Consider the following 17,496-nt stretch of genomic DNA (forward strand, 5'->3'; position numbering starts at 1 on the left):
TTTTTGAACACTGGGACAGCGCCAACTATGCATTGAGTGTTACCACACTTGTTTTCCATCATGTTTGCCCCAATGATATTGCACTTGTCTTCTACAACACACCAAAGCAGCCATTGATACAGCTGCTCTTCATGCCTTGGTAATTTTAACATAAAAAGCCTGTATCCAGTTTAGTCAGCGCCTGTTTGTTCTGCAGTAGGTAATAGCAGGTTCTTCTCTTTTTAAAGTTCATTTTAATCAAACTGGGAATGAGAATTGTAATTTGACAGGGTTCAATAGCACTTTGTTTTACTACTATCTTATAAGTCTGTCAAGCAGACTTTGTGCTTTGGCAGGTAAAATAAACCGAACTGCAGCTGCTCTCAATCTTGCCTTACTAAATTTGGCAGAACCAAATAGGAATCAGCACCGAATATTTTTCAATGGCATTTTAATCTAAATCAGCATGTGCCCATAAAGCTTGAAGAAGTTCATATGCTGTAGCTGATCGAGAACAGTGCAAAAAGAACCTCCGACGAGATGTAAACTGCAACGTATTTGGAACAGCGCTGAGCCGAGGTCTGATTTAAATAAATATAAACCAGCTTTTTCCTACCAAATAATAAATTGAAAGGGAGCTCGCATTTTACGCAGCCTCTCTAAAATACACTGCTTTGTTGCCCAGAGCAATTTGAAGTTGGTTTCAGGGAAAGGACCCCAGAGCTGTGTGGCAGAGGACGCAGATTCGCAGCTCTTCGCGCTCCGCAGCGGATTTTGTCCATCCGTTACGTCTCCCGGATTCAGGGACTGGCACGGCAGCCAACTTATAAAACACCAGCAGCACAAAACTTAGCAACGTGTTTGAAACTAAAAATGGAAGGCTACTCGAAAAGTGAAAAATTAAAAACCTCTGCTAAGATCACACAGCCACACCTGGCAGGGAATATAATACTGAGTACACTCGACTGAAACGAGAAAATGTGGAGGTGTGCTCCCCCCTTGCAATACCTTACCCTCCTGCTTGTTGAATTCTACTTTTAAGTTGCTTATTAATAAAAATGCATGCTACTCTGAATTGTGCAGCACCCGTGAGAGTTTGGAGGGACATCCTGTTTAGTGCTCACCTGTCGCGGGCCGGATGTGAACACGAAGATGGCACTTGCAATTTCCTAAATAAGAAACCTGTTTGTCAAGCCGGTGCAAGGACAACTGCAAAAAATAACCAATTCATTGTTTGCAGTGCTTTTCGTTTCTTTCTGATTCCTCTTAAAAGACAGTAAAACCGACCACGTGGTTCTGCCATTATTCCCGCATCTCTAGGAGTGTGAAATACACGCTTGCTGCTCTTCATTTCCCAGCTCTTTAATCAGAGCCAGTCGAGTCAGCAAGAATGCAAGCAACAGGAAAAACGAGGATGTGGGAGAGATAACGGCGGGACTACAAGCGATGCCAGAAAGTTTCTAATGAAGATGCAGGTGACAAGATCAGGGACGTAGGGGAGAGTTCCCCTGCATTTACAAGTCCACGACACAAGAAACCCTCCTTCTTACCCCTGCCATGAGAACGTGACTTCAGAGGCGTCTCACAGTCAGTTTTAGAGACAAACAAAACAAGACAAAATGTACAGCAGAGCAACCTGCAGTCAAACCCCCTCTCCCTGGCCTCCCTCTCAACAACGGACTGCGCACGAAGCTGCTGACAGAGGTGACTTGTAACGAAGACAAACCCTCCAGGCAGCACTGTGCCCACTGGTGCCACCTCTGCCTGCAAGGTTTGATTTTTAAACGATCTGTCTGCACGCGGGTCCATTGCGGGCAGAGGGGCAGAGCCCGGGGGCTGCGTCACTGAGCAGCCGGGCAGGACAGGGGAAGCTACACACAGACCGCGACAAGTCAGGATCGGACAGCAAACGCCACCACGGTGGTGGCTGAAAGGGCCGTGTGTACAGACGTAGGGAATGACAAGATGTGCTCTGCTCAGATGCTGGAAAACAAGAGACTGAAACCTCCACTTCTGTGCTTGGAGGAATCTGGAGGGATCTGGAGGATCTTGTCAGTGATGTTTAAAAGCAAACGTATTCTGGGGCTCTTGTAAATGTGCCCTTCTCTCCCGATCAAAGTGGGAAGCCCTGGTGTCACCCATCCCAGTGCATGTTTCCTCTGTCTGGCACGAGGACCAGATGCCCACTAATGCTTTGATTCTTCAAACTGGGACCAGCTAACTTTGGTGGTAAAACCCTCTCTTCGCCCCTTCTGTTCTTTCTTACGGCATTTAGGTAGCACTTCCTCTTTGCTGTTCCCTCTGGTTTCCCTGAAGCCCCTCTGGTTCCTCCTGTCCCATCCTCCCTTGCCACGACAAGGTTGTTGCTTTGTCCTGGGTACAAAACTGCAGGACAGCGAGATGCCCACGAAAACTTCACAAAGAGCTGACAGTGTTCTCATCAAGTAAAAGATGACGTTTCTCCTGTTCTTGTTCAAGAATTACCTCTGGTTTAGTAGGTGATTGATCGTGGTGATCCATTCCCTTTGCTCACTAATTCCCAGAGCTCTCTGGGAGGAAGGAGCTGCCGGCTCGGTGACAGATTGCAGGACACATCCTGCCCCACGCAGCCTTGGGCTGCTGCCCTTACACACCGGTTTTCCTTGTTGTTCGTCTTATCCGTTGAGGGAGAGCTGAAAGCTTCTCTTTGGGATCTAATAATCGCAGTCCTAATTTGACCTCCGGTATACTACCTAGACTGTCGCCTCTTGTGATAGATAATCTAAGAAGCGAAGCAAAGCGCAGACGGAAAAAAAAACTCAGGCTGCTAAATTGAACCGAATTGGAGAAGTCCATTAATACTGAAGGTCCTTCATGTCTCAGCATCAGCAGCTGCTGATTCCTCAAGCCAGAATTCCAACCTTTTAAACTCACTATCATCAGAAAACCCACCTCTTCTTCCATTCAAATCAAGTAAAAATGCACCGGAACTTCAAATAATAAAGTTTTGGTTAAAGTAACTCATTTAACGAGTTAGATTCTGCTCAAAGTAAGAGTGTGAATTCGCATGATTTAGCATCATGTTTTAAAAACCCACATTAAGTAACCAATTTTATGTTCTCATACTCCAAACGGCATCTCAACTTACTTTCTCTCCTCGTTTATTTATTCAGTTATTACTACGCTACCAGCTGGCACGATCGCTGAGTGACAAGCTTAGTTACACCTAATGCAATATCATCCACTTTTCTACCGCACGGACGAAATCTCAAAATCCTACCTCTGTGTAATTATCTTCTATGATACCATACAGTTAAAACCACTTTGGTAGCCTCTTCTGAGTTTTGTAAGACTCCGTACTGTTTAGCGGCTGTGCAGCTCGTCAGTGCCGCCGTATCTGGCTCAGGGTGGTGTATTAATTCGATGTCACAGAATTCCACGGAAGCGCATCCAAAGTCAACTATCTCCAAAGTGGTTCATCATTTCACCGTCACTACAGTCCACAGTTGTGCATTCAATTCATCCCTTCTCATCTCCTTCCACTGTAGAGTTCATCAGTTCAGTGCCCCGAAACTCTGAAGCAGTGTTTAACCCGATTAAAACTCATCAAGAAAGCCTAATGAATTAACTGCCACCCCCTGTACAATGTCTCAGGCTATAGTCTATCACCCCATTTTATGGCATGTTCCCATATACGGAAGCCCATTAAGTCTAATATCTTGAAGAACTTTAAAAATCTGTAAGCAAATATTCATGAAGTACCAATTTCAGTATCACAAGCAGGTTCTACAGTAGCATCTTTACACGGAAGAAATAGAATCGCACCCTGTCTAAATTACTATCGCTAAAAATCTGAGTTTTGATCTCTAATCTATACACAACACACTTAAGCATATGCACCAAACTGGCACTGACATAAACTAGAGATGGGTTTCCTACTATTCACAGCTGTTATTCTAACCATCAGAACAATAATTAGAAGACTAATTATGGAAAAAAAGGACAGCAGAATCAGCCCGTTTAATGAAGGGTGGCCCTTCCCTTCTAACCCTTCCGACCATTAACTCTGGATCACAACCCACGGTGCGCAAAGGTCTCTGGCAGTGCCGGAATACCTTTGCCACCTTTGACGATGCCGAGGTGGCACTTTGGCTCTGGGCCTGCCCGTGTGCCAGCCAAAGGGCCCGGAGTGGGCAGCAAAGGCAAAAAAGCCACCACAGCTCCCTCGTCCCTGCAGCAAGGGAGAAAAGGGGATCACACGCTGTGCTCCGAGTCCTCCTTTGCCCAGTGCTCTCTGTGCCTGGGCATGAGCACAACGAATTATCTCCTACTCAGGTGGAAAAGTGTCAGTTTAACATCAGTGACAGATGGACAGTTTTTTGCCCCTGGCTTGTCACACAGAGCTCTCTCCTTGGGAACCGAGATCAGAACAAAGTCCGTGGCAGCACGATCCCTACAGCGTCGTACTGCCAATAATGCTTTGAAAGATGCAGTCAAGCTAAAATTGTTCATTATATTACTGGGAGCTTCCAAAAATGGTACGGTTTTGTTATATGCACTGATAAGAGCCCAAATCTCACTGACATTTAGAAACAGTCTGGTGCTGGCATTTTTGTAACAGTATCTCCCGCCACCTGCCTCTCTGGATTGATGAGTAACTAAATACCGGTTATCTGCATAAAACTGAAGTCTGCAGTAAATCTGAACTCCATTTGTATTTCATGATTTCGGAATACCAACGAGATGTCCTATTTTGAATGAATTATACGCACAGAGCAATCAGGAGCACGTACCCAGAACCTGGCCTGCTGGGGATTCCTCAGCTCACATGGGGGATGCAATGAGCTGGTGCTGCCGTGTCTCCTGGAGAGACATTTATACATGAAAGAGCCTGAAGTTTTCCCTACAACTTATTAGTTCACGGGGATGTTTTTGGTTAGGATGAGCTTGTTTTTTTCCCAGTGCCGAAGATCTGCTCTACGATTAACAAACACTGGTGGAAGTGCAGAGGAGAAAAAAGCTCCGGCCACCTGCGACAGATCTGGCTCACAGCTCGTGACTGCAGAACAAACGACTTGAAATTATCTTACATTCAATTTGGAATGAAAGGAGGTAATATTTTCATAGCCTTTAAACAAATGTTCAATTCCCCACTGTCCTTTTCTCAGTGCAACAATCCACCGCCCTGGGCTCATTTTCATTGCATCCATGAGTCTCCTTGGCTAGAACAGGTGAAAAGTGGGACTTGCAGAGACTAAAAATACAGGAGAAAAACCTGAGACGACAAACACAGTCTGTGTGAAAATGTATACCAAGACACTTTTTAGTACGAGGTTTGTTTCTTTTTTTGTCACCCAACTGCAGCTTAAATTGAAGTTGTACAGGATGGGACAGGACACTAAGTGAACCAGATGTTCCAAGGCCAGACTTCCCAGACGTTTTCCTTACAGGGAGGATGATAAAACTCACCAAAAGACCTTTTATGAGAAAAATAAAACCATTCAAAGGAAAAAGAAAACCCTCACCGTGAGATAGAGCCAAAGCAAAGCAGTTTGTAAATAAACCCTTTCCTGCCTAGCGATGCTGCCGAGAACCTCTCGCCTTTGTCACAGCAGGTCCTCGCCTCCGGTTTGCTCCCCGTCGGGGTTGCAGTCCCCCAGGAGTGCTGAAGGAGTCTTTTCTATTATTTTCCTGTCACCTTTGCTGTGTATCTGTCCCCCATTCCCCTCAGCAGTGTCCCAGCATCTCCTGTGATGTTACCAAGCCTGTATTTGGGCTGAATGATGTGCTTATGAAAAAGTAACTGTGACATTCCATCACAAACTGCCCTCTTACACTGAAAATGTTCAGTTGGTGTCGCCAGCTCTCCATATAGATAAAAACTATGACTTCTATCTGTGCCAGTGAGACCTACAGCTGTGTAACATCGACATGATTTGGGAGGATTCAGCTCAAGACTCATCAGCTCCATGTACGGAAGGCAAGCGTCGAAATCCACAAATGCACTCTCTGCTGTTTACATCCCATCGTCACCGCTGTATTTCTGATAACAAAACGAGGTCGCTAGCGAGAGTGCAGTTATCAGTATCCTCAAAAAATCACAATACGTACGTATATCCAAAAGAGATTTTAAAAAAAAGGATTTTTAAACTTACTTTTGGAAGGCACACGCAGATTGGATCGCACCACTTGTAAGGAGTCTGCCTGAACTCGAAGCTCGTAGCTTTTCACGCTTTCGTAATCCAGAGCCTTTTTAACTGAGATCACGCCTGTTCTGTTATTAATACCGAACACATCTGAAATCCAGCAAAAACAGAAGTAAGTTTCTAAGATGCATGAACTTTCTTTTTTTTAATGTCTAAGTGCTTCTGTTTTGGTGATGACGCTATTCTCTGACACCGTTTTAGGAAATTTGCGCCCATCCCTCCCTCAGGCCTCTAAAAGCTCACAGAACTCCTCTTCCAAGGAGCACAACAGCTGAATCCGAGCTGGTACTGGAAAAAAATGACTTGAGGACACGCTGGCAACATCAGGCAAGACAAACAGCCCACTCTCACAAAAAAGAGGATGGGACAGGGAATTCTTCCACATGCCTCCAAATACTTTAGTGTGATTTTGCTTAGAGATTTCAAGGTGAATCACAGGCAGTACCTGATAAGGATGCAAATGTAGGAATGATGTTTGGTTTAAATATCAGGCTCTAATCTAATACTTGTGGCTATAGCATGGCAAAGTCTATAATGCCTTAAAATACATTTCTAAGCAAGAAGTACAATGCCATCACAGCCATTTCTATTCTTATTTCAGCATGCTGTGGATTCACACCACGTGGCACTGATGTGAATTTTCACACAAGTGAAAATTTCACCCTGTCTTAATTTTCCTTGTAATTCTGCTAACTAATCTGATCTTGAGCTGATCTCTGAAGGCTTGATAACGGCAGTCGCTCCCATTTGTACAGGCGAGGTGGGATTTTGCCTCAGCAGCTTTATTCTAATCACTTTTTCTTGAAGGCTTCTCATGCCCTCTCTAGGCTCAGTGTAATCACTACGGCCAAGATATTAGTACTCACCCTCTTCGTTTCCTGAAACAACTGAATACACGATGGTCTGGTTCAAGGCGGCCGCTGTAACAACTGCGACCACGGTTCCTTTTGGTGCACTTTCGCTCACCGGCGGGGGTCTGCAGAATTGAACACAAGTATTTGTGTTATCTTCCAGTCGATGAACAGCAGAGCACTGAAACTTATTCCCCAGGTTAGCAGTTTCATCCACCTATTGACTGCCGAAGCAACATGATTTGTTATTACGGAAAGATATACCAAAAGGGCAAAGGTTTAACATTTGCCTTCTCCAAATGCAAAAAACCCACGAGTCTAACTGAGAAGAGGTGACAATATAAAGACATAACGGTTTTTGATATGAGAAACGGAAAACTAGGAAATAAAGAGTAGAAATGAGAAGAGAACAGTAACTCCGAAGCGTCAGAAAATATTTAACATTCAAACTTGTTTTCCACATGGACCAAAAGACGTGCCATCTTCAAATACAAAGCCTCTTGTCGTCAACAACTGTGCCTGCTTTAAAATGAACCAGTTCCTGAAGCGACATCGTTGGTCAAGAAACCAGTTTCTGCCATAGCGTTATTTGTAGTTACTTTTGCTTTCTCTGAGAGACTGCGAATAATAAGATGTAGATACTAACACCTCATGAATACATTTAACTTTCCATTTAACTATAGCTTTATTCAGCATGGCTGTAGATACGGGTAGCAGCAAACAATCATTGAGGCTTAAAGAACATTTTAAAAATAAGTACCAAGGCCTCATACTTGTTCTGAAACGGTTTGTTTTATTTTCAGGGAAGAATACTGTTTTAATTTAATTGTCTTGAAATACAAAGAACCACCACAGATTGATAAACTGCAAGTAAAATTTAGAACATAATAGCTCTTTTACAATACTGACCTCTACTAAGAAAGCTCAGTAATCTGTCAGAAATGCAGGTAGGGAAATTCATTCCTGGATAAAACTCCATCACTTAAACAGTGAGCACTTTAAAGCCACCTCCACGGGAATTTATACTCTCCAGAAAGATCTAAAAATTTTCCTGCCAACCCATTCTGGTACTCAAAGCCAAGAGATGCTTTTCAGGAAACGAGCTGCAACCCCAGTTTACATACACATCTTCTAAGCATTCAGTAAATAGTTTCTGGTTCACCGAGAACCCATTTGTGTAAAGAAAGGAAAAGAAAAAAGGTCACACTACTAACACATCGGTGTCTCGTGTTCTTCATACCGTACAAACACTGAAAATGGAGCATCTCGTATTCAGTATCAGTCCATCAGGTACAAATAATGAGTTTCCTCCCGAAAGGCAGCAAAGAATTACTGCACTCTTTCCTATGGTTTAAATGCTGCCTCCTCGGAAAATGTGATGAGGAACATTCTGAGATGCTGTTTCCTCAAGGAAACCGTAACTACTTCAGATTGAACAAAGCGCCTGCCTGTGCTAATGTATTTCAAACAGCAATCTAAACAATTTCAGCAAGAAGCGAGACTCTTGAGCTAATCTCAAATCGAATGCTCAAACTTTCATCACTGTCAGTAAAGGCTGAATTCATGCCGAAAACTATGCATGCTCATGAACAGATACATTGTTAAGGAAATTTTTGCACTCATCCAAAAATGCAGATGCCTCTTTGTCAAAACCAGCATTAACCATATATTTACCGGTTTTAAAAATTACACTCATTCGGTATTTAATTAAATAAGAGACACATGAGGATATGCTGAGATGGGCTCCTAAACAGGAGTAGACTTTAGGGAGTATTTCAGTTGTACACTTCGCACATTGCAGAGAATGTTTCATGACTTCACGCTTTCATCCCCCAGGTATTTTTCAAATACTCCACCCCATTCCCTGGCTTTTCGTTCCAGAAAGCTGGAACCCCAGGTTGCAATCCTAACCACGGAATCCAAACCTTTGCCATCGCATACCAAGAGACCAACAACCTGCCCTTGACCTCTGCCTTGCAAACGTTTTCTTTGCGATGAACGTTGGTTCGAACATCCTAGAAAAACTTCTAATGACACTGAATATATTAAGTTAAAAAATTTCAGCAGGTAAATTATTCATTACTGTTTAAAAAAAAAAAAAAGCAAAAAGGGTCCATAGCCACAGCTCATCAGGCTAAGATGGACTCCTTCCTCCCCCTCCTGTATTTGCTCAGTTTTATTTTCCTCTCTTAAATTAAACCACTGTATCTCACTCAGCATGGTAAGGCACCGGTTCTTCTGCACAGCCCTCGGTCTTCCACTGGACAAAGAAAGGGGAGAAAATCCTGTTCCAGGCCAAGCCACACTGGATCATGTGAGATTGTACTTTTTTTGCAGCAAAAGATGATGATAAGCTCACTTCTTCTCACACATGCACAGAGCACATCACCACATCACTCCGGCTCCCAGCCTTCAGTCTCAAGTGTGTCAGCAGCAGTAGAAATAAAATTCATTACTGCTACCTGATTTATTAAGCTGCAAAACCAGCGCTATAAAATGCTTGTTAATGTGCATTTTACCAACGCGAAGGTTAATGTTAGAGACAGGAAAAAAAGGCCGTCAAGTCTGAAAGCATTTCGAGGTGTAGCTCTTTCCATGAGGTCAGACACGCAGGCCAGTGAGGAAAACAAAGATCCTCTGAATCTCGCATTATGTATTATGTTGTTTTTCTTCTGAAGGTGTATAATTTGAACAAGCAACCTCCTGACTGTGTGTGCACAAACCCTACGTTTCATTGGAAGCACACCTTCAGTATACTCTTTTAACGGAAACGGCTTTGTAACCTCCCCTCTGCCACAGCAGAAATTCAAGGAATTGACAGATCAATATCAATTAGTACGGGGCTGTTGTGTTTGCTATGAGAGGCTGTCAGAACGGACAGAAAACCGCCACAGCAATGGGATCGATCGCACTGCCCTGATTTCACTAAGGTGATCGGGTTCAATGGGAGCAACGCACCCACTGAATTAAAACACACACTCTCTTACGAACACTTTGCTGAATGTAGAGGATTGACCTGGCAAAAGACAAAGGTATTCAGCTGAGAATATGCTGTTCCATAGTCTGACGTACAAGCTCTAATAAGCTTTTTTTGGGGCTAAGTTCATTATTTTCCAGTTTTTGAATGACCAAGACGTACAGCAGTGCGCCTTTTTCTTTTTTTTTTTTTTTAAGTAGTAGACATACTATTTGAAGCCATTTTAGGGGACAGGCAAGGACATGCTTAAGCAATATTTTTGGCTGATAAAGGCCAATTACTTTTGTGAGAAGCTGTGACATTAGCGAAGCAGCGCAATGCAGCGCCAGCCCCGGAGAAGGCTCAGAAAATGACAGCAGAGAGAGAGGGAAGGTCCAGCTGGGACTTCGACGCATCAGCAGCATTCAGGGCGTCTGAAGGTATTTTTGTCCGCTAATGTTTGCAACTTCCAACAGAGTCATTCCCCTGCCAGGCTTGGACCGGCCCCAGCAGTCCAGTGCTGACTTCTTCAAAATATTTTAAATGAAACGGCTACTTTCTGAGCTCCTGAACAAAACACTTCCCCGAATACGGGATTTCTAGTATTGCCCCCCCCGATACTTACGCGCCTGGGCATCCCGACCTGAACAGCACGGTGGGAATGGAGGGCACGAGGGCAGCAAAGCGTGAAAAACGAGCAGCCTCCATCGCCTTGTGCCATACGCTCACATAAGATCGGTATCCGATGGCCTCAGATTTGCAATGAACGAAGTAATTTCAGCTTGACAAACACACATCAAATACATTGCAGGGCATAACTATTTTTAATGTCTAAAGCGAAATTTTAGCTTTTCCTCTCTTCTTTTCTGCTTTTTTCCCTTTGCTAAACACATCAGACTCTCGCCCGTTTTTCAATTTGCCTGATATCCAATATACTTTAAATTCACCATGAAACTTTTCTATCTCCAAAAGCATGAACATGAGATTTAATAAAAAATTAAATTTGAAACTGGCAAACCCAATAATAAATTAGAAAATTGGTTTTAGTGCTGAAGCGTAATAGTGTGATGTACGTGTACTCTGTATTAGAAACTTCAGTTTGGTGGATTATACTTTAGTTCATGGAGGTCCATAAGCATACCTCAGAACTTAACTAGTTTATTTTTTTGTTAAATTACATCACAAAGATTTTTAGCTCAACTGTCTGTCTGACGCTTTGCGTGAAGGAGAAGCTACGTAAACCATTAAAAGCAACAAGATTTCTGTATTTTTCTGCAGGAAAGTGCAGACATGGGGTCTAAAATGAAGCAAGGTAAGAGTGAAGTTGCACAGAAACTAAAATAGCTAATAAAAGCTCTACAAACAGAAGCACTTAAATAGGTCTGGCTATGCAGCCGAGCTTTTTAAATTGTGAAAAAAATGTACAAGTTTCTAAAGAAAGAACGCCACGTTTTAGAGCAATAATTGATCAGTTTCTCAAATTTTCAGTTTTCGGTATAAGAATCTGAATAGTTTGACAGAGACAGTGATTTTCTCTGTTGCTGTGAAAAGAATATTTTTTTCTTAATTAGACATATTTTTCAAGCAGTTTAGCTTCAAACTATCCTGAAAAGGATCACATATTCTATACTGTCCTTAATATCCTCACTTTCTGTCTCAATTCTCAAATAGTTCAAGACACTCTTGACCTTTTCAGGGTATTTCTCTCTAAAACAGACGACAAGAGAGTCTGGCCATTGTTAGTGAGCCCCTGTCATAACCTATTATTTTTTAAACCAGATGTCAGATTTTGCTCCCGTGAGCTCTCTGTCATCACGCATAATACGTTTGTGTGATCCCGCCGATCTTCCGAAATTAAAGCTAAGAACACGAAGACATGAACGTTTCTGTCAGCATTACTACAGAAGCAAAAAAAAAAAGGAAAAACAAAACCCCCACAATTTCCATCAAGCACAACGTACGACACACTCACATACTTGAACTGGCAGATGGGTATTGATAGGATCGGTTCTAAACCCAAGGATCACGCCGTGGCTTTGCGCTCTCATACCCCTAAAATGAGAGTTTCCTTTTCATTTGGTAAAAAGAAGTAGAAGATGTCAATAAAATGCAACATAGCACTACTAGAACAGGGAAAACAGAAAAAAAGGGTTATCCTTCTGCTACACTGTAATCACCTGCTAACTCGCTCCGTAATTTTTCAATGGCAAACCATGTTTTGCTCTATATATATATATAATATATATACACAAATAACTTAGTAACTTCCATAATGACATGCTAAAGTGTGCTTTCTTACTTTTTCATTGCAAAAAAATAGGTACCAGGAGAACATCACCATAAAACACCGATTCCAAAGGCAAAAGCACATCTATTTTCTTCAAGTCAGGCTGTTAGTGACATGTGAGGCAAATTAAAAATGCACATTGGAACCTATGTATCATTCGTTTAGCTTCAGTTTGAGGAAAACATGGACTATCTTTCCCCCACACATCAGAAATGCTGCATCAAAAATATTACACGTGGTATTTCACTCTTTTTCACGTCTTTCGCTCATAAAGTGTAAATTCCATTATGGGAAAGGCGGGAGAAACAGCAGCAAGACTTGGGTATTGTGGGAAAAGGATTACCCAAACGGATGCTTTAATTCTACCATCATTACACAAAGTACTCCTGAGGGATAAAATTAAACCCTGTGCACCCATGTTACAAGAAGGGGGAAATGTCCCCCAACTGAGCGCTACTGAAAACGGCAGGGAGCTCTCATAGGAAGGACAAAGGAAAACTTAAGGAAACGGAGGCTCAAAGAAATCCAGCTCATGAGCATCCCAACGAAAAACCAAGCGCATTTGAGGCAGAGCTGCCGCTTTGGAAGTTATGACTTCTCAAAGGAACATGTCAAATAAATCATCAATCAGCAAGAAAGTATCTTTGGGAACCTCACTGTTGCCTACAACCTAAAAAAGTGTTCCCTTCCCCTCCAGATCCATGGTGTACTTTGGTTTTTTCCCCCCCGTCCTGCTCTTGGCTTGAAGAAAGGACGTTCTCTGCCGCTGTCCTCATTTCTGAAGAGAACTTGTCACTCCTGATTTTTTAAGACATGTCTAGATTGACCTATTCCTCCCGCTGGAATGACTCATTTCTCCTTTTCTCTCATGCCCGGTACAGAAGGACGACTGCGTTAGTAGGATATTCGCGAGCAGAAAAGCACAGTTGCTCCTGTGGGGCCTCACGCGTTCACAACATCGTGGATGTTCTGTGCCAAACGGCGCCTTTTTGAAGAGGGCACCGAATTAGAGAGACTTCAAACGCAAAATGCTCCCCATACCCTCAGTGCCGCCGTGCAGGATTCTCCATTTCCTATTTCACCATGCAAATAAGCAGCAGTAAAACGGAGAACTGGGAAAAGCCTCGCGGAATAACACTGATAACTCCTGATATCCTCCATAGTTTTGGTTTGTGAAATCTTATGATACGCAGTTATTTACTTGGACGATATCTGTCTACAGTGTTGATGGATTTAATTAAGTGGAAAACACTACGTCACATCTTCTACTGAGCGAGCAAGAGGTCCACATGTCACAAAATCTCCCTTTTTAACCAGAATACACTTTCACAGTAGAATGTCGTTGCTAGTAGAGAAATAAACTGCCACGCTACATTGACATCAAGCAATATCATCAAATCTGCAACTTCACACATTTCCTTATAAATTGGAACCAAACTCCAGATTACCAGTGGATGCCTATTTTCAAATAGGTTGGGGACCTATAATGCAATACTAACAGAAGCTAGAAGTTTCCAGTATTTTCCTTTTTCTGCTATGAAATGGCTGAACACCTGTTTAATGTGCCCACAGGCAATAATTAGAAACCAATGACGCTGCTTTCGGTTAACATTTCATTTCTTGCTACAGCAGCACATTGCTATTAGCACTGACCTTCTGGTTGCAGAGGATGTGGTATTTATTAATTAACAAAACAAGAAAAAGTTCCCAAGTCCCTTTGAACTTGTACTTTTTGAAAATGAGACTGTACTCATAAAGAGGACAGGCTTGCTAAAAAAAACCCCTCTTCATATTCATCTGAGGTTCACTTCACATCTGGTCTTCACTGTTCCGTAGCGCTACTAATTATGATCTGTTAATTAAGAAATGAAAGTGCTGCCATTACTTGTTTGGAAGAAATGGAAACTTCTGAATCAATTACTTGCTCTGGAGTTCAATCAAGAGGTGATCTGGGTGGAGCCATCAGGACAAGAGAAATAATAGCACTCCAAACAGCTGACTTGATTTGCCCCAAGGAAGTGATTTATTGCCAGAGACGTGGCTGTTTCACCAGCACCAAGCAGAATGAGATCAAAGTCAGCATGAAAAAATCTTAATAATACATGTGAAGGGCCACAGGCTGTTTTGGGCAGCGATGCAGAATGGTGTGGTGATGCCAGCACCCCTTTTTTGTCACCGTGCTGTGCCCAGCACCCCCAGGCTGTCACCGTGCCTGGAGAGACGCAGTGGAGGTGGCAGCTCAGGCCTTGTCCCCGCACAGCTGACAACCACCCCACATGTCACATTCACTCGTGCCTCCCTCTGCTGTCAGTGCTTCGGAGAACCAGCAAAATCCGACCAAGTGCCAACCACCCGCGGGGAGAGCGGCGAGAAGAGCATCACGCCGCGGTGTCCTTCCCTGGCTGGCAGATAAAGGTCAAGTGGGCTCAGAGGTGGACTAGACATCTAGAATTAAACGTCTGCATGTTACAAGCCTTTGATTGTTTTTGACACCTCTTCACACTTCGTGGTTTTGTGGAACAAGCAAACAGCGCTTGGTTTGGTAGACACTTGATTTAGCAGGCACTGCTGTTGTCTGCTCTCTTAAAGTCGTATTTAATATCTGTGACAAGGACAGACAAGGATGCACAGGGGAAGGCGGCCAGGCTCGCAGCTAAGGACGCACCAGAGAGATCCGTGGGAGCTGCGGCGTATCCGTGTCCCCAGAAGATGGTCGCATTCAAGGAGCACTGGGCATGGATCGTCTGTTTAACCTCTTTATCGATGATCTGGATGAGGGAATCGAGTGCACCCTCAGGCAGTTTGCAGATGACACCGCATTGGGTGGGAGTGTTGACCTGCTGGAGGGTGGGATGGCCATGCAGAGGGGTCTGGACCGGCTGGATCGTTGGGCTGAGGCCAATTGCCTGAGGTTCAACAAGGCCAAGTGCCGGGTCCTGCACTTGGGTCACATCAACCCCATGAACGCTGCAGGCTAGGGAAGAGCAGCTGGAAAGTGCCTGGGGGTGTCGGTGACACTGGCTGAACATGAGCCAGCGTGTGCCCAGGTGGCCAAAAAGGCCACCAGCATGCTGCCTTGTGTCAGGAATAGTGTGGCCAGCAGGACCAGGGCAGTGATTGTGCCACTGTACCGGGCACTGGTGAGGCCACAGCTTGAATCCTGTGTTCAGTTTTGGGCCCCTCACTATAGGAAAGACATTGAGGTGCCGGAGAGAGTTCAGAGGAGGGAATGGAGCTGGTGAGGGGCTGGAGCACAAGTGTGATGAGAAGCAGCTGAGGGAACGGGGGCTCTTTAGCCTGGAGAACAGGAGGCTGAGGGGAGACCTTCTCGCTCTCTACAACTGCCTGAAAGGAGGTTGTAGCATGGAGGGGGTTGGTCTCTTCTCCCAAGTAGCAAGTGACAGGACAAGAGGAAACGGCCTCAAGTTGTGCTAGGGGAGGTTTAGATTGGATATTAGGAAAAAATTCTTTAAGGAAAGGGCTGTGGGGCATTGGAACAGGCTGCCCAGGGCAGTGGTGGAGTCACCATCCCTGGAGGGGTTTAAAAGGCATTTAGACGAGGTTCTTAGGGACATGGGTTAGTGCTAGAGTTAGGTTAGGTTATGGTTGGACTCGATGCTCCCGAGGCTCTCTTCCAACCGAAATGATTCTATTCTACTCTATTCCATTCTATTCTGCCCCGATTAACTCCGCGATTGGCCTGCACGCTGCTGGACCTGACCACACAGACCTGCTGGTTGATGCACCCGACGGGGTGCGACTGCGGGAGGGGGAACATCCCAAAGCACACGCGCCAGAACAGGTGGCTGGTTGCAGCTGATGGCTTTCTGATGTACTTTAGCCACCATTTATCTCAGTCGTTAGGAAGAAACTATATTTTATCACTCACTTGTCATAAAGCGACCGCTCCAAGTTGTATTTTATGGTTCTCGGAGCTCTTAGCTTCCCTTTGCTCTTTAATATGTATGGCGCGGCAGCACTCAGACGTCTCCAGTTTAATTTACAATCCAAACAAAGAAGGTGGGGGAGAAAAAAGAGACTAATTAATTTGCCCCAAATTATGGAATAATACAGAGGGAGAGGCAGTGAATAAAATGCTAATCTCCGATTCTCGTCTCCTCCTGTGGAAGTCGCTTTAAGATGCGGTTAATAATCAATCAAAGCCTCCCTGGGTAGGGACAGGACTCCAGGCAGAGCCCCCGAGGTGCTGCTGAGCGCCTGGCAGGGCAGAGCTGCGCTTTTATCTCCCTGCCCGCCCGACGCGGCTCTGCGTGTTTGATCACGCCATCTGCTCCCCTCTCTCCCGTTTTTTGGATTTATTTCCGATTCGTAATGCCCGCTGCAACTGCGCGGGCAGCTTTATAAAAGTGCTCAACTGTGACCTTTTTCTAAATACACGGAAATGAGGTGTGTAAAACGGCTAGGAAAAAATGCTGGAATCATCCAAATTGTGATAATTGTGCACGCGAAGATCAATACCAAACCACTCTAAAGCTACTTATTCTCAACCCTTCGGAAATACTAGTATCCACAGCCAACAGTTTATCACTTTGCAAGCAGCACCATTACTCTGACATTGACCCTAAAGATATACTATATGTCAGCTGCAAAATAAAGTTATATGAAACCTGCCAATTTTAGGTTGCATCACTGTCAAGAAAGCAAACTCGAAGTGCAGTTTGCAGAGTGTGACAATCCCCGAAACCCTTAAGAATCAAACCTAGTCCTGCTCTAAAGTGTCTGAGAGAGTCTCAGAGCAGAATCGGAAAGTTTTGAGGTTAGTTTAATTTAATTTCTGACATTGAAGGAAGTAAGTAACTGCCTTTGCTGCCCCCAAAAGACGTTAAGAGTTTTTTTTACAACGGAGTGGATCAAAGAATTTGCTGAGAATGGAGTAGCGGTATTTCTTTGGAAAGAGAAACGAGGCTATTCACTCTCGTAATTACCACATTTTCATATCTTTCTCTTAAACACAGCCATTTTTGTTCCCCACAGCTACACAAACAGGACCTGCTCATTTTTTTCTTGAAAGTAGTAACACAGAAGGTAAAGTCTGTTACAGAAAGGCTTTAAATATTATTCAGAAATTGCATGCATTCACGTGATAGCTGAAATCACAAAAGCAAATGGAAACATTTTTATTTAGAAGTCTAGCCGGTAGCCTTTTGCTACATTACCTAAACTACACTTCATACATTTGAAAACATCTAATAAAACACAGGCAACAGCAGGAATAAT

General features: G+C 43.8%; 1 protein-coding gene across 1 annotated transcript in view; it reads right to left on the bottom strand.

The window, feature by feature from the left end:
• PCDH15 (protocadherin related 15) overlaps window positions 1–17,496 on the bottom strand; it is a 340,270-nt gene that overhangs the window by 58,451 nt on the left and 264,323 nt on the right. Inside the window, exons 25-26 of the mRNA XM_065638430.1 lie at window positions 7,031–7,140; window positions 6,114–6,254 (exon numbers count right to left, since the gene is read on the bottom strand). Coding sequence (XP_065494502.1) covers window positions 6,114–6,254; window positions 7,031–7,140 — 251 coding nt within the window. The remainder of the gene's footprint in view (window positions 1–6,113; window positions 6,255–7,030; window positions 7,141–17,496) is intronic.

The sequence above is a fragment of the Caloenas nicobarica genome, chromosome 7 (assembly GCF_036013445.1).
Source record: "Caloenas nicobarica isolate bCalNic1 chromosome 7, bCalNic1.hap1, whole genome shotgun sequence".
NCBI classification, from domain to species: domain Eukaryota; kingdom Metazoa; phylum Chordata; class Aves; order Columbiformes; family Columbidae; genus Caloenas; species Caloenas nicobarica.